We start from the raw sequence: 15,539 nt of genomic DNA on the forward strand, positions 1-15,539 counted from the left end.
GCTCTGGTTCTCACAGCTTCACAGTTTGAATTCCTTAGGCAATATAATGCTATTGTGTGGACTAAGACACCATTAGACTAGCAAAAGTATATAGGCGTTCATAGCAGAACTTGTGAAGTGCCTCAATACATGCAATTGCAGAAAATCCTAATGCCTCAGCAAGTGCTGTGAATATATTCAACACGGGCTAATGCAAAAAACACAAGTAGGAAGTCATAGCAGCACGAGCTATTTTATGTAATCTCTCAGCGCGCACTTTTATGAATTTAATTCAGTTTCACAAAAGAGAAACGTGTTTAATGCATAATCGTTTATTAATGGTTATGAAAATATTTAAATACCTAAAATTAGTTTGACATAAGTGCTTTTCATTTCTTTGTTCTTTTTTTTCCAAGTGATTTATTCAATCAGAAAATTGTACAAAGTATAGAAATATATTAACATGAATAATGAGGGAAGAAGAAGCACACTATTACAAGTACAATTCTTTTGTATTAATTGAATCCTGCTCAGCAATCAGTCAAGTTTCAATCTTCTATGGAATAATTTGGATTAACAACTAGAAATGGGTCCTCTTCCAGCGTGGCTTCATCATCCCCGGGTTTGAATGCTTTTAACCCAGTTTTGTTGAGTTCTAATAAAATGTTATCCTGAAAGAAAATTAGTTTTAGGTTATACACAGGTTAAAGAAAGAAAAAGGCAATTATCCAGGCATCAATGTTGAAATATAGCTTTATGATGCTTTGACTTACAAATTACATATTTAATTTCCACAGGAATCTCATCTATCTAGCAAGAATACTTCAATCACATATGATTGTATTTGTGACAAAATCGAAAATATATCAAGCTATACTGGACAGGACATTGAATATTGATATAATAAAATTATGTATATTATACATTGCAAAGTTAATACAAACCTAATAAATGTGTGCATTATAAACAGTGAAATAAATGTCCACTGTAAAATGATGAAGTAAAGCCATTATGCTTTGACATCAGACCTGTCTGAGGCGGTTTGACTTCCGCGGTCTTGTCAGAAGCGGTCAGTCTGAACGCCAGATTATGATGCATGCATCCTGTACTCCGACCAACCGCTGAAAGAAAACTGACTTTGACATCCTTTCTCTGACCTCCAAGATGGCGGTCCGAGAAGAGCAGCATCCATAGGGCAGTACATGGATCACCAAACGCCGTCCGGATTACGATGTTGGGTTCAATCGACCCGACCGTGGTGGTCGAACTGACTGACTCAAGTTGTCAGAAACAAAGGATTTGGTGTGCAAACTCACCCAATCAGCTTCCCCTAACAGTCTCTGGCATAGATTCCTTTCTCCAGGTCCCCCATACACAGCGACAGCTGAGCCCCGAAGACTGACCCTGTGTGTGTTGGAATGCAGGTAAGTCTGTAGGTGGCATGTATCCCTATTCACTGGACTGCGTAAAGATCACCACACTCCAGCAATGAGGTAAATGGTGCACAAGCAGATCTCCACATAGGTCATGAATCTGCGTACATATTCCTGTGAATTTGTACCCACTTGCAGTGACATATTCAGGGGCATGTGCCCCATCATAGATAAGACCTCTGCAGTAGCAGTAGTTGTATTGTAAAACGTCGGGGGTACATTGCCGGCCTCGGAGGTCAGAATCAGATTGTGGTTGTGGGTGTCAGATGGTTGGCTCAACAGGGATCGTAATAAGGCCCCGAGTGTGATCAAGCCGAGTTGGGCTCTTTACTTTCTCTATTTTTCTTTGTTTCAAAAACACAGACTTAAAAAAAGGAACTCTGGAGATGCACAGGTGTGCAGAACGGAGAGGCAGCATTACAGTGAGCCCATGGCAGTAGCTAACTGCTTAGATTGCCGCCTGGTTTAGGGCGATTATTTATCTTATGCTCCAAAGCCTTACCTAAATTTGGCAATATCTATTGCGGTTCAGTTCTAGTGAATTGAAATGGTTTCCATCTCCGAGCACGAGCATATTGGTGACCGACTTGAATTCTACACACACTGTTCAGAGAAAGAAGATCTCATCAGGCGAGAGGCTTGGCAGTTTCTCCCCACTCTAAAACAGTGGCATAGCTAAGGGGGGGGGCAGACCGACCTAGGCATAACAAGTTTTGGCAGCAGGCCTTCCTCCCCCACTCTAACCTGTGGCCACAAGAATCGGTAGTAACCCCCCGCGTTCTTACCTGTGGCCACATGAATCGTCAGCACCCCCTCTGCGGGTGGCAAACGCAGGGGCCGCCACTGGCAGCCTAAGGCCTAGCTACACCACTTCTATCACAGCTGCTGCACCAGCTCATAACAGGCTATTTTTGGTTTTATTTCTCTTTGACTAACTTTTTTATTGTAAGCATTCATCTGATCTAAGTTACTATTACAGTATTACATTATCTTCATATATTTAGTCTACAGGATTTATTTTTTAAGTTTTGTGTAGACTACTCAAGACTTAATTGCATTTGTTTTATTTTGAACAAGATATTTAGTCCACACAATGAAAGGGTAAAACGATATGTCAACACTCAAATCAATGTAATCAAAATGGTTCTCCACCTCGAGTTAGATCCATGGTTGGGAAAGTTACTGAACACCAAGCTCATTGACCGCTTGATTTTCCTAAGAACAAGGTGTTTAGAATTTTCTCTAGTCTTCATCTTTAACATTCCTGAATTATCTTATGTCACTAAAACATTTTTCAGTTCATCTATTTTTACTAAAAATAAAACCGATATTTTAGACCATGATATAATGTTTCAATTCCTTAAGATTGACAGTTTCACTGTTTCCTCTTGATGGAGAATGAATGTTGTATACCTAATGAAGAACCGAAAACATCAACAGGAGAAAGGACGCTGGTCCTTAATAAGGACGAGGTTGGACCAGCCAGCTTTACGATCTGCTCATGGAACATCCATGGATTTAAAGACATGGGGCAGGACCACGAAACTCTATCCTTCTTCCTTCAAAAAGACAATCTTGCTTCAGGTAATCTGGAAATTGACTCCAACTTCAATTGCAGGGTTTATAGAATACTATATTCTGGCACAAAGATTTTCAATCTTTGGGCACTCCAGAGGGGGTCCATCAATCTATATTGCACAAAAACATGACTGGTCAACCGAAGAAATGGATACCGGGACTAACTGGGTCCAAGTGATCAAACTAACTGGCAAACATGTCTGATAAATCAAAGTGGCAACTTTTATAAGTCAATGTTTACATTCATCCCGAGAGAAAGAAGCAGAAAGGAAAGGACACTACTCTAATGAATCTAATAAGATCAATGCAGAGAAGTCACCAGCATTGCCAAATGGTAATTTCAGGCGACTTCAACTGTAACCTTATAGCCAAAACTCAGAATGAAAGTAATAGGCAAGATAACCGGGGGGATCGAATATTAGTGAACAAACTAGAAACTCTTGGTCTGACAAATTTTGAACGGCAACACACTTGGAGACATACCAGCGGCAGCCACATATTTAAGCAGAAACGTTTGTTCAATTATAGACTTTACTATCATCAGCAATAATTTTGTGAGTCTTCTGTCCTTTCTTTAATGGATTCTTTATTTTCTCTTTTTTAAAATACACAGGCACAGCCAACGCGTTTCATTCCCTTTAGTGCCCTAGGAATTCAGTCAGGGCTGCAAAAGATGTTAACATGCATGAGCTTTTTTCTTGTGTTAAAATAGACATAACAATAGCCTATGTAATATACAAAATTAGATTAAAGATGATTGGAATTAACACCAAAAGACCTAGCAATCTAAAAAGTCAAATGCCAAAAGGCCCATTTACTAATTTATTCTAAAAGCAAGTACAGCCTCACCAGTACATTGCTTACACATCTAATCAAATTTATCATGATTATACTGATCCAGATAGTGTAATTAAACCTGAACTGGTTCCACCGACACGTGTCTATTGGGGAAAAAAGGCACCCGAAACCGGAAATAGTGCAACCGTGCAAGATATAGTGTTAAACAAAGGCAAAAAGTGAAGAATAGAATGACACGTATTATATACAAGATGAGAACCGTATGAAGTCCAAGATAAGAGGTATACAAGATAGCAAAGTGTGATGTTCAGTTAACCATGGTCAGAATGTAAAGAGAACGTCAAGGTACCGATTATTCCAAAATTATAACTTTGATGGGCATGGGGGATAAGATATTGTCCCAATTATCACCCGTGTCGGTGGAACCAGTTCAGGTTTAATTACACTATCTGGATCAGTATATTCTATTCTATTCTATTCTATGCGGAATTTGTTAAGCGCGCGGGCACCCAGGGGTTTCATGGCGCTGAAGAAAACAGATGAGAGATGGTTAGTGAGGGGTCAGAAGGTGTAGTGTTCTAGCTGTACGCTTGTTTGAATAGCCAGGTCTTCAATGCTCGCCTGAACTCGGTCAGCTTGGTGCAGCTCCGGATAGACAAGGGCAAAGAGTTCCAGGTTTTTGGGGCGAGGTATGCGAAGCTGGATCCGCCGAGTCGTTTCTTTTTAAATGTCGGCACCATGAGAAGGGACAGATGGGCAGAGCAGAGCTCGCGGGTCGGTTCGTGTTTGTTAATGAGTTGGTTGATGAACCTAGGGCTTTTTACGTGAAGAGCCTTGAAAATTATACAGCCTGTCTTAAAGGTTATCCGATGGGTGATGGGGAGCCAGTGGAGGGAGGCTAGCAGAGGTTTGGCTGACTTCCTGCGATTGCTCTTGAAAATTAATCTGGCTGCTTGATTTTGAACAATCTGCAGGCGTTTAGAGATGGTGAGGGGAAGGCCGAGGTAGGTAGAGTTGGAGAAATCTAATCGCGAGAGAACCAGTGCGAGTACTGCCTGGATGAGAGCAGAATGGGTCAGCAAATGAGCGATTTTTTTAATCTTTCTTAGCTGAAAGAAGCAGGAGGAGATCACTGTTTTCAGAGAGAGATCAGCACTAAGAGTGACCCCGAGGCTTTTAGCTGACTGGGAGGGGGATGGGGGTGTGCCCATTGAGGGTGGCCAGAAGTGGGGCCCCCAACTGAGTGCGCTGTTGCTAGGGAGTACTAACTCAGTCTTTCCTGGGTTTAGCTTAAGGTGGTTCCGATCCATCCAGCTCTGAATATGCAGCATGGTCTTTTGGAATTCCTCGACGGAGTCCGGGGAGTTGAGGGGGAATACCAGCTGCAAATCGTCTGCGTAGTTAAATAAAATGACTTTTCTATTTTTCAGGGAGTGCATTAGGGGTTTGAGATAAAGATTAAAAAGTAGGGGAGACAGTGAGGAGCCCTGTGGGACACCGCAAGTGGTTGGGAGTGTGGGGGCTGTGAAGTTCTCCAGCTTTACAGCCTGGGATCTGTCCGTCAGAAAGGACTTAATCCAAGAGAGAGCCGCGCCACTGAGGCCGGCTTGTTCGACACGGTGTAATAGTATGGTATGGTCCACCGTGTCGAACGCGGCCGATAGGTCGAGTAGTACGAGGGCCTGATGAATTCCATTGTCGGCGTTGGTCCTTAGGGTGTTCTGCACGGCGAGGATCACCGCCTCGGTGGAGTGTGCCTGGCGGAATCCCGCTTGGTTGGGTTCCAGGTAATCTGACGTTTCATGATAAATTTGACTAGATGTGTAAGCAATGTACTGGTGAGGCTGTACTTGCTTTTAGAATAAATTAGTAAATAGGCCTTTTGGCATTTGACTTTTTAGACGGCTAGGTCTTTTGGTGTTAATTCCAATCAATTTTAATCTAATTTTGTATATTACATAGGCTATTGTTATGTCTATTTTAACACCAGAAAAAAGCTCATGCATGTTAACATCTTTTGCAGCCATGACGAAATTCCCAAGGCACTAAAGGGAATGAAACGCGTTGGCTGTGCCTGTGTATTTAAAAAAAGAGAAAATAAAGAATCCATTAAAGAAAGGACAGAAGACTCACAAAATCTATGAACTTTTTGATCTATTGACTTCACTGAGTGCACCTCTCAATTTTTCTTGTAAAACTTTTCATATGACGGACATCCTTGGCAGCGGATGATGAGAGTGGTTGCACCACTAGAAATTCTGAAACAGAAGAAGTTGATGTGCTAAACCTTGGTCTGCTGCTGTGTTCTTTGGTTTTTTGTATCATCAGTAATAGGTTGCTCCCACATCGACATATTTAAAATTACCCCACGAGTTGAAAGCGATCACCTACCCCACATCTTGAGAATGAATATCAAATTAATGCATGAACAAAAAATTAATTCCATTATGCAACATCCAGAAAGGTTCAATTTACAAAAATTAAAATGGCGGGGAGTGGTTTCGAACATCATACAGGAGACAGCTAGGGAATTTTTGGCCAAATTGGGCCGGCAATTAGAAGGAGAGCGTGTAAAAACTTAACAGCTGGCCCAGTTACTAATTCAAAGATTCCCAGCCACTCCTGGTAGTATATTAAGGACAGAGACCAAAAGAGAACCAAGGGCGGCAAAAATAGTCCGAAAAATTGAGAAACATAAGTTGAAGGAACTAAGGACAACTACAGGAGGAAGCTGAGGAGCGCAAAAATAGCTTATAAGGATACCATATGGACAAAATTATTGAGCGCAAGTAAAATTCCAAACAGCAGTTACTTTTGGGGCATAATAAATTATCTATAGGCCAAAGACTGCAACAAGAAGCCGTAATTGGAGAAGAAATGTGGATTCAACATGTGCGAAACCTGTACAGTAATACAGTAGCAGGGCTCGAAGAAGGGTCCTGTGGGCCGCTCCTCGAGAAAGAAAATACACAATCAACATCCTATCAGGAAAATGTGTAAGGCAGAGCTACAGGATCAGACACAAGCAGTAATGAACTAAATAACTTGACCAACATAAATCAATTATGAGGTATAATATTAAAACTTAAGACCGAGGGAGCGGCATGTCCAAATGGGCTGCCCAATGCAATTTTCAAAAATGACCCAGATTTCTGGTCCTCCATGCACACAGCCCTCTTTAATGAGATCTACACACATTCCAACATTCCAGTTTCCTGGAAAGGGAATATAATCCATCCTATATTTAAACAGGGAGATCACCGCAAGCCGGGAAACTACAGACTGATCTCCTCGATAGATGTAGAGGCCAAGCTTTATGCTTCTTGTGTGTTAGTCCAGCTCCAAGACTGGATGGATGAAAAGAACCTAATTCCCAAGTTCCAGATGGGCTTTAGGTAAGGGATGGGCACCATAACTAACTTGTCCATTCTAGCACTCAACTGAAAAAGCACAAAAAAAGAAAACCAGGCTGTTTAAGCTTTGTGGATATAAAACCCGCCTTCGACCGAGTGAGCAGAAGGCGTCTTTGGAAGAAACTCAATGTATGGGGATTGCCTAGTACAATGCTCAATGCTATAACTGCCTTATATACTGATACTTAGGCAAGAGTAAAGCTGGGCGGCGGGTGCAGTACAACATCAAGCATCCATACGCAACAAGGTTTAAAACAAGGCTGTGTTCTAGCGCAAACCCTATTTAATTTGCTCCTTTCAGATATTACAACGCATATGGAAAAAGTCGATTTCCACTTGCCAAACTTGGCCAATGAGTCAGTTTCTGTTTTAAAGTATGCTGATGACATTGTTTTGCTGAGCTAAACCCCTATTGCTTTACAAAGATCAATAAGCAGCCTAGTAACCTACCTGGATCAGGAAACATTGGAACTAAACAAAGAAAACAAAAATTGTTTAGTAGATTCCAAAACAACTTAGCTTAAATGGTCGGTGAAAGGGGCAATTGTGGAAGAGCAAGGCTCCTACAAATATCTCGGCGTAACAATAGGGCAGGGCACAACACATAAGGAACATAAACTGGCCGCTAAAGCACAATCGCTAATGTATGCATACAGACTATTAAGCAAAAAACTGGACTGCCTGAACTATACTCATCTGCTAAAAGGTATGGCTGCACAAATTCATCCCACCCTGTCATATGGGTCAGTCTCCTGTTGTGGCAAGGAAGCAGATGTAGTAAAGAAACTCCAGACAAGACTTTATAAGGCTGTCTTTGACCTGCCAAAGTCTGCCTCCCCAGCTCAGGTCCGGCTGGAATTGGGCCTCCAGAATCAGAAATATCGGGGCATGAGTGGCTTTGTTAAACTATGCTATAAATTCAGCTTTTCTAATCCAGATATCATGAATTGATTATGCTGGGATGAAATCAAGCACCAGATGAACCTCGAAATACCGAATTTCTGGGGAAGTCACTTGAGAACTTCACTGGCTGAGTTGGAATTACAAACAGCATAGAAAAATGGGGTTGATCGAGTAAGCTTCAGTAAAACTGCTAATGATGCAGCTAAAAAGAAATCTCTGCTGGAAGACAAAAAAGCAATCGCCAAGCACAGGCATGGGTGGACGGTCATCAATTCTTATAGATCCTTAAAGCTACAAGCATGTCTCACTTCAGCTTGCAGTTAAAAAAGCTTCACACATTACCGAATGGGCTTGCATGATTTAAAAGACCTGCAGCCATCTTGGAAAAAGTCCTTCCAAACCGCGAACTGTCGATTATGTGGTTTTCAAGTAGAATCGTTAACCCACTTATTATGCGCTTGCCCAGCAGTCACGGACCAGAGGAGACAGTACTTAAAATTCATCTTTAAAGATCTGAATATTCGCTCGTTCAGGCAAGCGGTGATATGCTGGTTGGAGGGTATTTGCATTTTCCTGCCCTGCCAGGGGGGTCAAATACATGACAATGGTTAGAAGACTCTTACAGCAAGCCGATGGGGAGTAAACTAAACAAGTACGATCTGCGCTGCAAGGCCACGGTTGACCCATCACTGTAACAAATGGACTGAATGTAAAATCTTTTAAGAGACCCTGTCTAGTTGTAGGCCCATAAAAGATGGACTAAAATAATTGCCTCATTTTAGGGTTCTCTATTCTTTTTAATTAGGCTGTTCTAGTTTTAAATTTTAGGACCCATTATGATGTCATAACTTGCCGCCTAACTGATAGTCTGTCTTTTGTGCCTTCCACTCAGTAGAGTGGGAGAGGCTACACCATAATAAGTTAAAGCGCAATCAGGGATTTAGGCAGGAAAATGATTTTGTTATCAGGAATTGCAACAAATGTGTTTTTAACATTTGAATTGAAATATAAGCCCTTGCACTTTTTCCAAATAACTAATGGGATTGCGTTAATGTCTTTTGGTTTTAATAGTTAATGTAATGATACTTTTTATATGTTTTTATGTATAATGGGGGGAATTGTAAAGATTTTAATTAATCATACAATAAACTATGACTTGACTTGAATATTGATATCATCCCAAATTATGATGATAAACCAAAGCGGTCACCCTCTAGTACTGTATTTGTAATAGTCCAGGTGCACCATCGCAGATAATTTGATGGATGATCTTAAAGCTTACATCAGAGGTATAACAATCTCAATGACTGCATTTTCAGCAACATTTTAGGGGTAGGTGGAATGATTCATCCTGCCCAAGGAATTGGTGGAATTTTGGTCACTGTGTTACTCTTGAATACAGACTTCAAGTCAAATTGTGTCAATCTGTGTTGGATTTTTTCTCCCAGAAGGCTCCAGAATATGTGGGATAGCACGAGAGAGGCACTGTGTCCCCTAGCACAAATTTCTAACACTGGTGGTAAGATGGCTGCTGCTCGAATAGATTTGCTGCTGCTCAAGCTGATTTTCTACTCGAGTTGCAGCAAACACAACTTCAAGAACTACACACTCTTGTGCAATGTATGGTGCCATTTGTACTGATTTTTCAGAGTTGCTAGTGCTACCAGCGCTAAATTGCAGAGTGAGCTGCATAATTTCCTCCCATTGGCAGAACTCTGCGGAATCTCGTGGAGTTTTCATGCAACTCCACTGAATTCTGCAGACAGAAGTGCCACGAGTTCGGACTAACCCTATTAAATTAAGAGAAAAATCTCCAAAACTGAACATCTCGTTATTATATCTGTTAGCAATACATAGAAATTAAAGCTACAGAAACTTCACTATGAATATTATGGACTAATCCACAAGCATGTGGGCCTTCAGATTTCTAATAAGAAAGTGAATCTGCATTTTATTTCCAATAAAGAATGTAAATTGCTAATTTACATAAAAAATATACAACTCAAATGCACGCTATAAAAGAGTAAATATTACGACTTTGCCGATTAATACATTTACATGAATGAAAAATGTTTGTTGAAATCTATACAATAAACCTCAAACAATATATCCCAGAGAAATTGATATCTTTTTTCGAAGCATGTAATTAACATGTACCTTCTCATTCTGACAGACTAACTTTAAAGTAAACCATTACTGTTGCGGAACTTAATTAGTCCGTCAAATCTCTTAAAACAAAGGTGGCTGGTCCCGATGGTATTCCTGCAGAATTTTGCCAAGCTTTCTCTGCTCAATTGTTTCACCGTACTTACTCGGGACAGAATTTGGAGAAGTTGATTTAACATCTGAATCATTTAAAGACATTTTGACAATAATATTATCCAAAGCTGACAAACAGCTCACTATAATTTCAATAGAGCGTCATGTTATTCTGAAATTTGTTGGGGTACATCATAATCACGGATAGTCCGCACCCATATATATTCTGGGTTGAACTAAACATTTAGTCATTAGAAAATGTGGCTATAATAATGAATAATGTGTGTATGTTAGACAATTCGTTCATGTTAGTAGGAAAATGTAAAACTACATTTAAACGCAACTGCTTATTGCAAGAGTTTGTGAGTCATTTGTGTGTAATGTAATGCATTAGATTTAAACATGCACCATAAAAGTCGGCACATGTAGAGATGCCTAAATGTGCCTTAAAGTAGAGAAATTTCATGTTTATAATTGCAATATTTTAAATGGTAGGTTTGTTGTGTAAAGACCTGAAGTGAAAATGTACGTTTTGTAATGGAAAGGCCTGTTCGTGTTTTCTTACTTTAGCAAAATCGAGTTGGCCTGAAACAATTTTTCCTTGGGAAGGCTCTCAGTTTAATGAAGTCAGCAGATTTGTAGGTGCAAGGTTGATTTGTTCACATGCTTTAGGTTGCAGGTGCAAGGACATTTTCCTCGTTAGCTAGACTGATGCTCTTTGTTTTAGGAGTTAGGTGTGGAGGAGACCTGCAACAATGTAGCAGTGGAATTCGATAATTGGAAGCTCGCTGGAGAAGCCTGGGACCCAAGGGCAACTGTTCGTTCTGTATTAGGGACAGTGCCCTGGGGAAAAGAGGCAGACTAGACAGATAGGGCTGATGAGAGCAGAGAGCCATTAGCAGGGTAAGAGAAGGGATCGACTCTGGAATGAAGACTTAGATAGTTTCTGACCCATTCTAAAGTGAATGTACTTCTTAGGAAGTCTTCACAAGAAGACACCTTTTTTTTCCTCGACTTTGCCTGAAGGATGTGATGTAGGATGTCACATTAGTGTCTGAGTAGGGATAGAATTAACCAATTTTCTTTTTATGTAAAACTGATTAAGTCTAATTTGGATATTGGATCAATTGTTACTTGTTTAATCTTTTTAGAATTGCTTATCCTTTTCACGTTGCACCAAATTAGGTTAATCTGTAGAATGAATTTCGTACTAGTGCCCATGTATTTTTTCAACCTCGTTATGAGGTGCTTGTATGTCCAGTTATTTTTGGCTTTGTAATAAACCCCTTAAATTTTAAGTCTTAGTCCAGTCTTCTTTTCCGAGTGGAGTCCCATTGTTAGAGGGGATTGTATAGGTTTTCTCCCCTTCACACTTCTCAGTAGATAAAAAGGTCAGTCGACCAAAGATCCTTATGAATGGCAAGATCTGATAAAAGGAAATCAGGATCTGGTATAATCAATTTCTAATTACCGATCAGTTTCATTACCAATAGCTACAAAATATCTGCAGACTCCTTAAAGTACTAAATAGTATAATTAAACACGGTTTTTAAAGTTATATTTTCAGCTAATACCATGTTCAAATGCCATGTATTATACAATGTGCATTCTACACAAGACTACATAGGGCTCCTTGCATTAGATGCTAAAAAAGATTTTATTAAAGTGAACTGGCATTTTTTTGTTTTGTGTTATGAATATTTTCCAACTTTGTGATCATTTTAGAGAAATGATTGCAGTTCTATATGCTCAACCATAAGCTATGTTATTAATGAGCAGCTGTTTTTCTTTTCAGTTAGAGAGTTACGAGACAAGGTTGTCCACAATCAATTTTTTTTATTTTTAGTAGCTTTCAAACCTCCCATTTGTCTCATCAGAAATTCAGAAGCAAAAAAGGGCATCTGCATTAAAAATGCTGCTCTTGAGATTTGCCAATGCTGGTGGCATTTCTTTATAAGCATTTCTGAATGTTCCAGTCCAATGATACTAAACCCCAAATAACTTTACGTTTTTACCCATTAAGAGGTTATTCATCAGTCCAACATTCTGTTGTGTAAAGAAAAGAAAATATCTTGGTATTGTCTCGAATTTGATAAAGGACACAGTAAAATCAAAATTGTGACAATATTATTAATATTATCTAAGAAGTGTTGAAATTGGCGAGATAAGATTGAAGATATTAAATGGCAATTATCCCACAGATATTTTATGTGCTTTCAGTGTTCCCGGTTTTATTTCCAAATACTTTCTTCAGGTACATAGATAGAATTATTTCCAAATTTATTGGGAACTAAAAAACACCTAAAATGCAATATATTGAGAACATGTCAATAAAATAGGGTTACTGGCTTTCTCAAATACCATGAAGCTTTTCTAATTCAAAATTAAATTACGGTTTCAGGAGCCAAAATAATCCAGTTTACCTAAATGGGTTCAAGTTGAACAAAAGTTAACCCCTTTCCAGGAATTGACAAACTCCTTAAATGGGAAATAGTTTTGAAAAAGCTGCTGAACATCTTGCACCCTAGGGGGCTAAATGAGATTGAAGATGTCCTGTGTTTTTAGAGGTTACTGTTATATTGATGCATTTGCAAATGTAATGCACAGTATATAATGATGTATTCTTTGTTCATTTACTTTTCAATTATTACCTTCGGTTACATTTCATTCATTTTGATTTTTGCGGACTACTTTTGAGCATGCCTTGAGGGGCTCTCCATTGGATTTATATTGGGACATCTGGCATGGTGGTTTATACTTTGTTTCACTTCAGCACATACAGGCCTTCTAAGCTTCAGGAAGGCCTTAAAAACATGGTTGTTAGAGCAAGCCTACGTCTAGTAACTTCATTACTCCAGCCCCTGGTCTTCAGCGCCTTGAAACCTATGGGTATTTTTGCGCTCTACAGGTGCTTTATTATCAATGCATAACAGTTCTGAGATTAAACTCTTAACTTAGGATACTGCCATGAGTGGCAGAATTCTTCATACTAGGTTTTGTGTGGGGACAGGAATGCTTTGCTGACCCTGAAAGGACTGCTTTGATGCCTGCTGCCTGCCTTGAACCCTTAAAGGCCTGCCACGCTGCTTGAGCTCTGGTTCATCACTTGAACCCAGGACTACCAGAGTGACTCAAAGGGCTAGTTGGCTGGCCTTCTGATGACTTATGGACAGAAAGTGCTCCAAACATCTTAAACCTGCATATAGCCAGAGTGAGTTCAAACCCCCTGCAATGTGGTGCCCCTCCAGTCCTGAACTCTTGGTAGTTGTGCTAAAGGTGTCAGATAGCCAAAATCCAAAACTTCGGCGTTGAACTTGGCCCTTTTGGCAGGTTAACCACAAAACTTTTTGTATTCTCCTAGCCTTTTTCTGTAACCTGGTGTTGGTGGTTTTAGGCCTCAGGGCATTTTAGTACTGTGGTCCAGTGTAAAGTGCGTGCGCTCTGTGTACATTGGGGAGATTTGCCTGCCATCGCATAGGAATGCATTGGGGATTCCCTGATCAGTGTGTGTCAGTGGTAATTCATGGTATGAGAGGAGCAGAGTGGTAAAGTTTGGTATGTATGAAATTGTGAGAATCAGTGCTGAGCAATGGTTTGCGCAGATTTATTATCATGGGAGAAATGCCACTTTTAGAAGTTGGCATTTCTGTGTGCCTGCCTGATGTGAATTGGATGTCTGGCTTGTGAGTGACCGGGGCTGAGAGGTGTGTGTGTGTGTGTGGCTCCAGGAGGGGAGGGGGAGTCAGCGCTGGGCTGAATAGGACATCTGTGCTGGGAGTAGTGGAATGAGTAATCCCCTGACTGAATAGGAATGTGCCTGCCCTGTACATTGCTGTCTCCACCGGTCAGGCAAAACTGTGCCTGTCCGTGGGCGAGACTTCTGGGAGGAAAGGGAAACTACGCATGTATGAGGTCCCGGAGCCTTCCAGGCTCCATGTTGAAGTGCTGTGTACCAGGAGGGACCCCGGGTGATGTAGGGAGAAGAGCCAGACAGACTGAGGCGAAAGTCAGCAGATCCAGAGCGTGGCTCTCATGAGAGGGAAGCCCTGCACATGCCCGGGTGAAGCGGGGAGACCAGAGGAGGCCGAGAGTACATCCTCCAGAGAGCTGGGTGAGGAGAGGAGAGCCTGACCCACAGCCCAGTGAGTGGAGATGGCTGGGGGGAGGGGGGGGGGAAGTCTAGGTCAGGTCACAGTGTCGGTGCCCATTTCATGAGCGGCCGAGCCTGATAGAGGGCAACTCCAACGTTGGGCATAAGTAAATCAGAAGTCACTGAGTGGGACAAGAGAGGGTACAGTAGTGCCTGTGGTTTCATGGCGGATCCCAGCTGTCCTGCGAGAGCGCAGGCAGCTGCAATAGGGGCAGAGTTATTTAGAGCACCCCGGTGGGGCCCTGAAGGCACAGTTGTGTCAGGGCCCAGTTGTTTTTTCCTCAGCTGCGCTGCACCAGCGTGGGCCACTGCAACGGTTCTGCCGGTTTGTCCAAAGGGCAGAGTGAGTGTCCAGGCCCCATTTGATGTCCACAGCTGCACAGCAATTAGCATCAGCTGCTACGTTTAGGCCACAGTTCTTTGGGGGCATTTCGAAGGAGATAGGAGTGAGATGCACTCCTCTTCCTGAGAACAATGGTGCACTTTGGATTCTGCTGCCTTGGCAGCAGCCTTGACATTTTGGACATATGGCATTTAAGCCCCATTGAGAAGGCCAGTTGACCAGGGGGACTGTTAGGTTTGTAGGGTGCCAGGCCTTAATGTGATATATGTGTTGCTAGGAAAGGTGATTCATGCCCTGAGAGTTATGCACCGTGATTTATGCTTCTACTGTGGTTTATGTCATGAGGTTTTGCTGTGGGGTTACTGTCCAACGTGTTTAGACTTATGAGATGATTGCATAATTTTTATGCTGGTAAGGTTGGCGCAGAATGTATTTCACGCCTAAATGTGATACTGTGCATTAAATGGTTTATGTTAAAGGATGATGCGGAGTACAGTGTTTGCCAGTGATTACTGGTTGTACATTTATGATATGTCCTACATTTACTAATTTCACTTTTTGACGGTACTGACAGTGGTCCAGTTGGCCCTGTCAGGTGTACATAATCACTTGTAGATATTACCAAGTGCCAGGTGGCACAATGTACATTATGTGATTACTATTCTAATGTGTTATGAGAATAC

The 15,539-nt window shown here is 41.2% G+C and overlaps 1 protein-coding gene across 1 annotated transcript in view; it reads right to left on the reverse strand.

The window, feature by feature from the left end:
• Window positions 1–289: 289 nt before the first annotated feature.
• The window catches only part of LOC147722384 (maternal DNA replication licensing factor mcm6-like), a 564,785-nt gene continuing 549,535 nt past the window's right edge, over window positions 290–15,539 (reverse strand). The window contains exon 18 of the mRNA XM_086964912.1: window positions 290–650. Coding sequence (XP_086821038.1) covers window positions 528–650 — 123 coding nt within the window. The 3' untranslated portion in view covers window positions 290–527. The remainder of the gene's footprint in view (window positions 651–15,539) is intronic.

Source organism: Lissotriton vulgaris, chromosome 4_1 (assembly GCF_964263255.1).
Source record: "Lissotriton vulgaris chromosome 4_1, aLisVul1.2, whole genome shotgun sequence".
NCBI lineage: Eukaryota > Metazoa > Chordata > Amphibia > Caudata > Salamandridae > Lissotriton > Lissotriton vulgaris.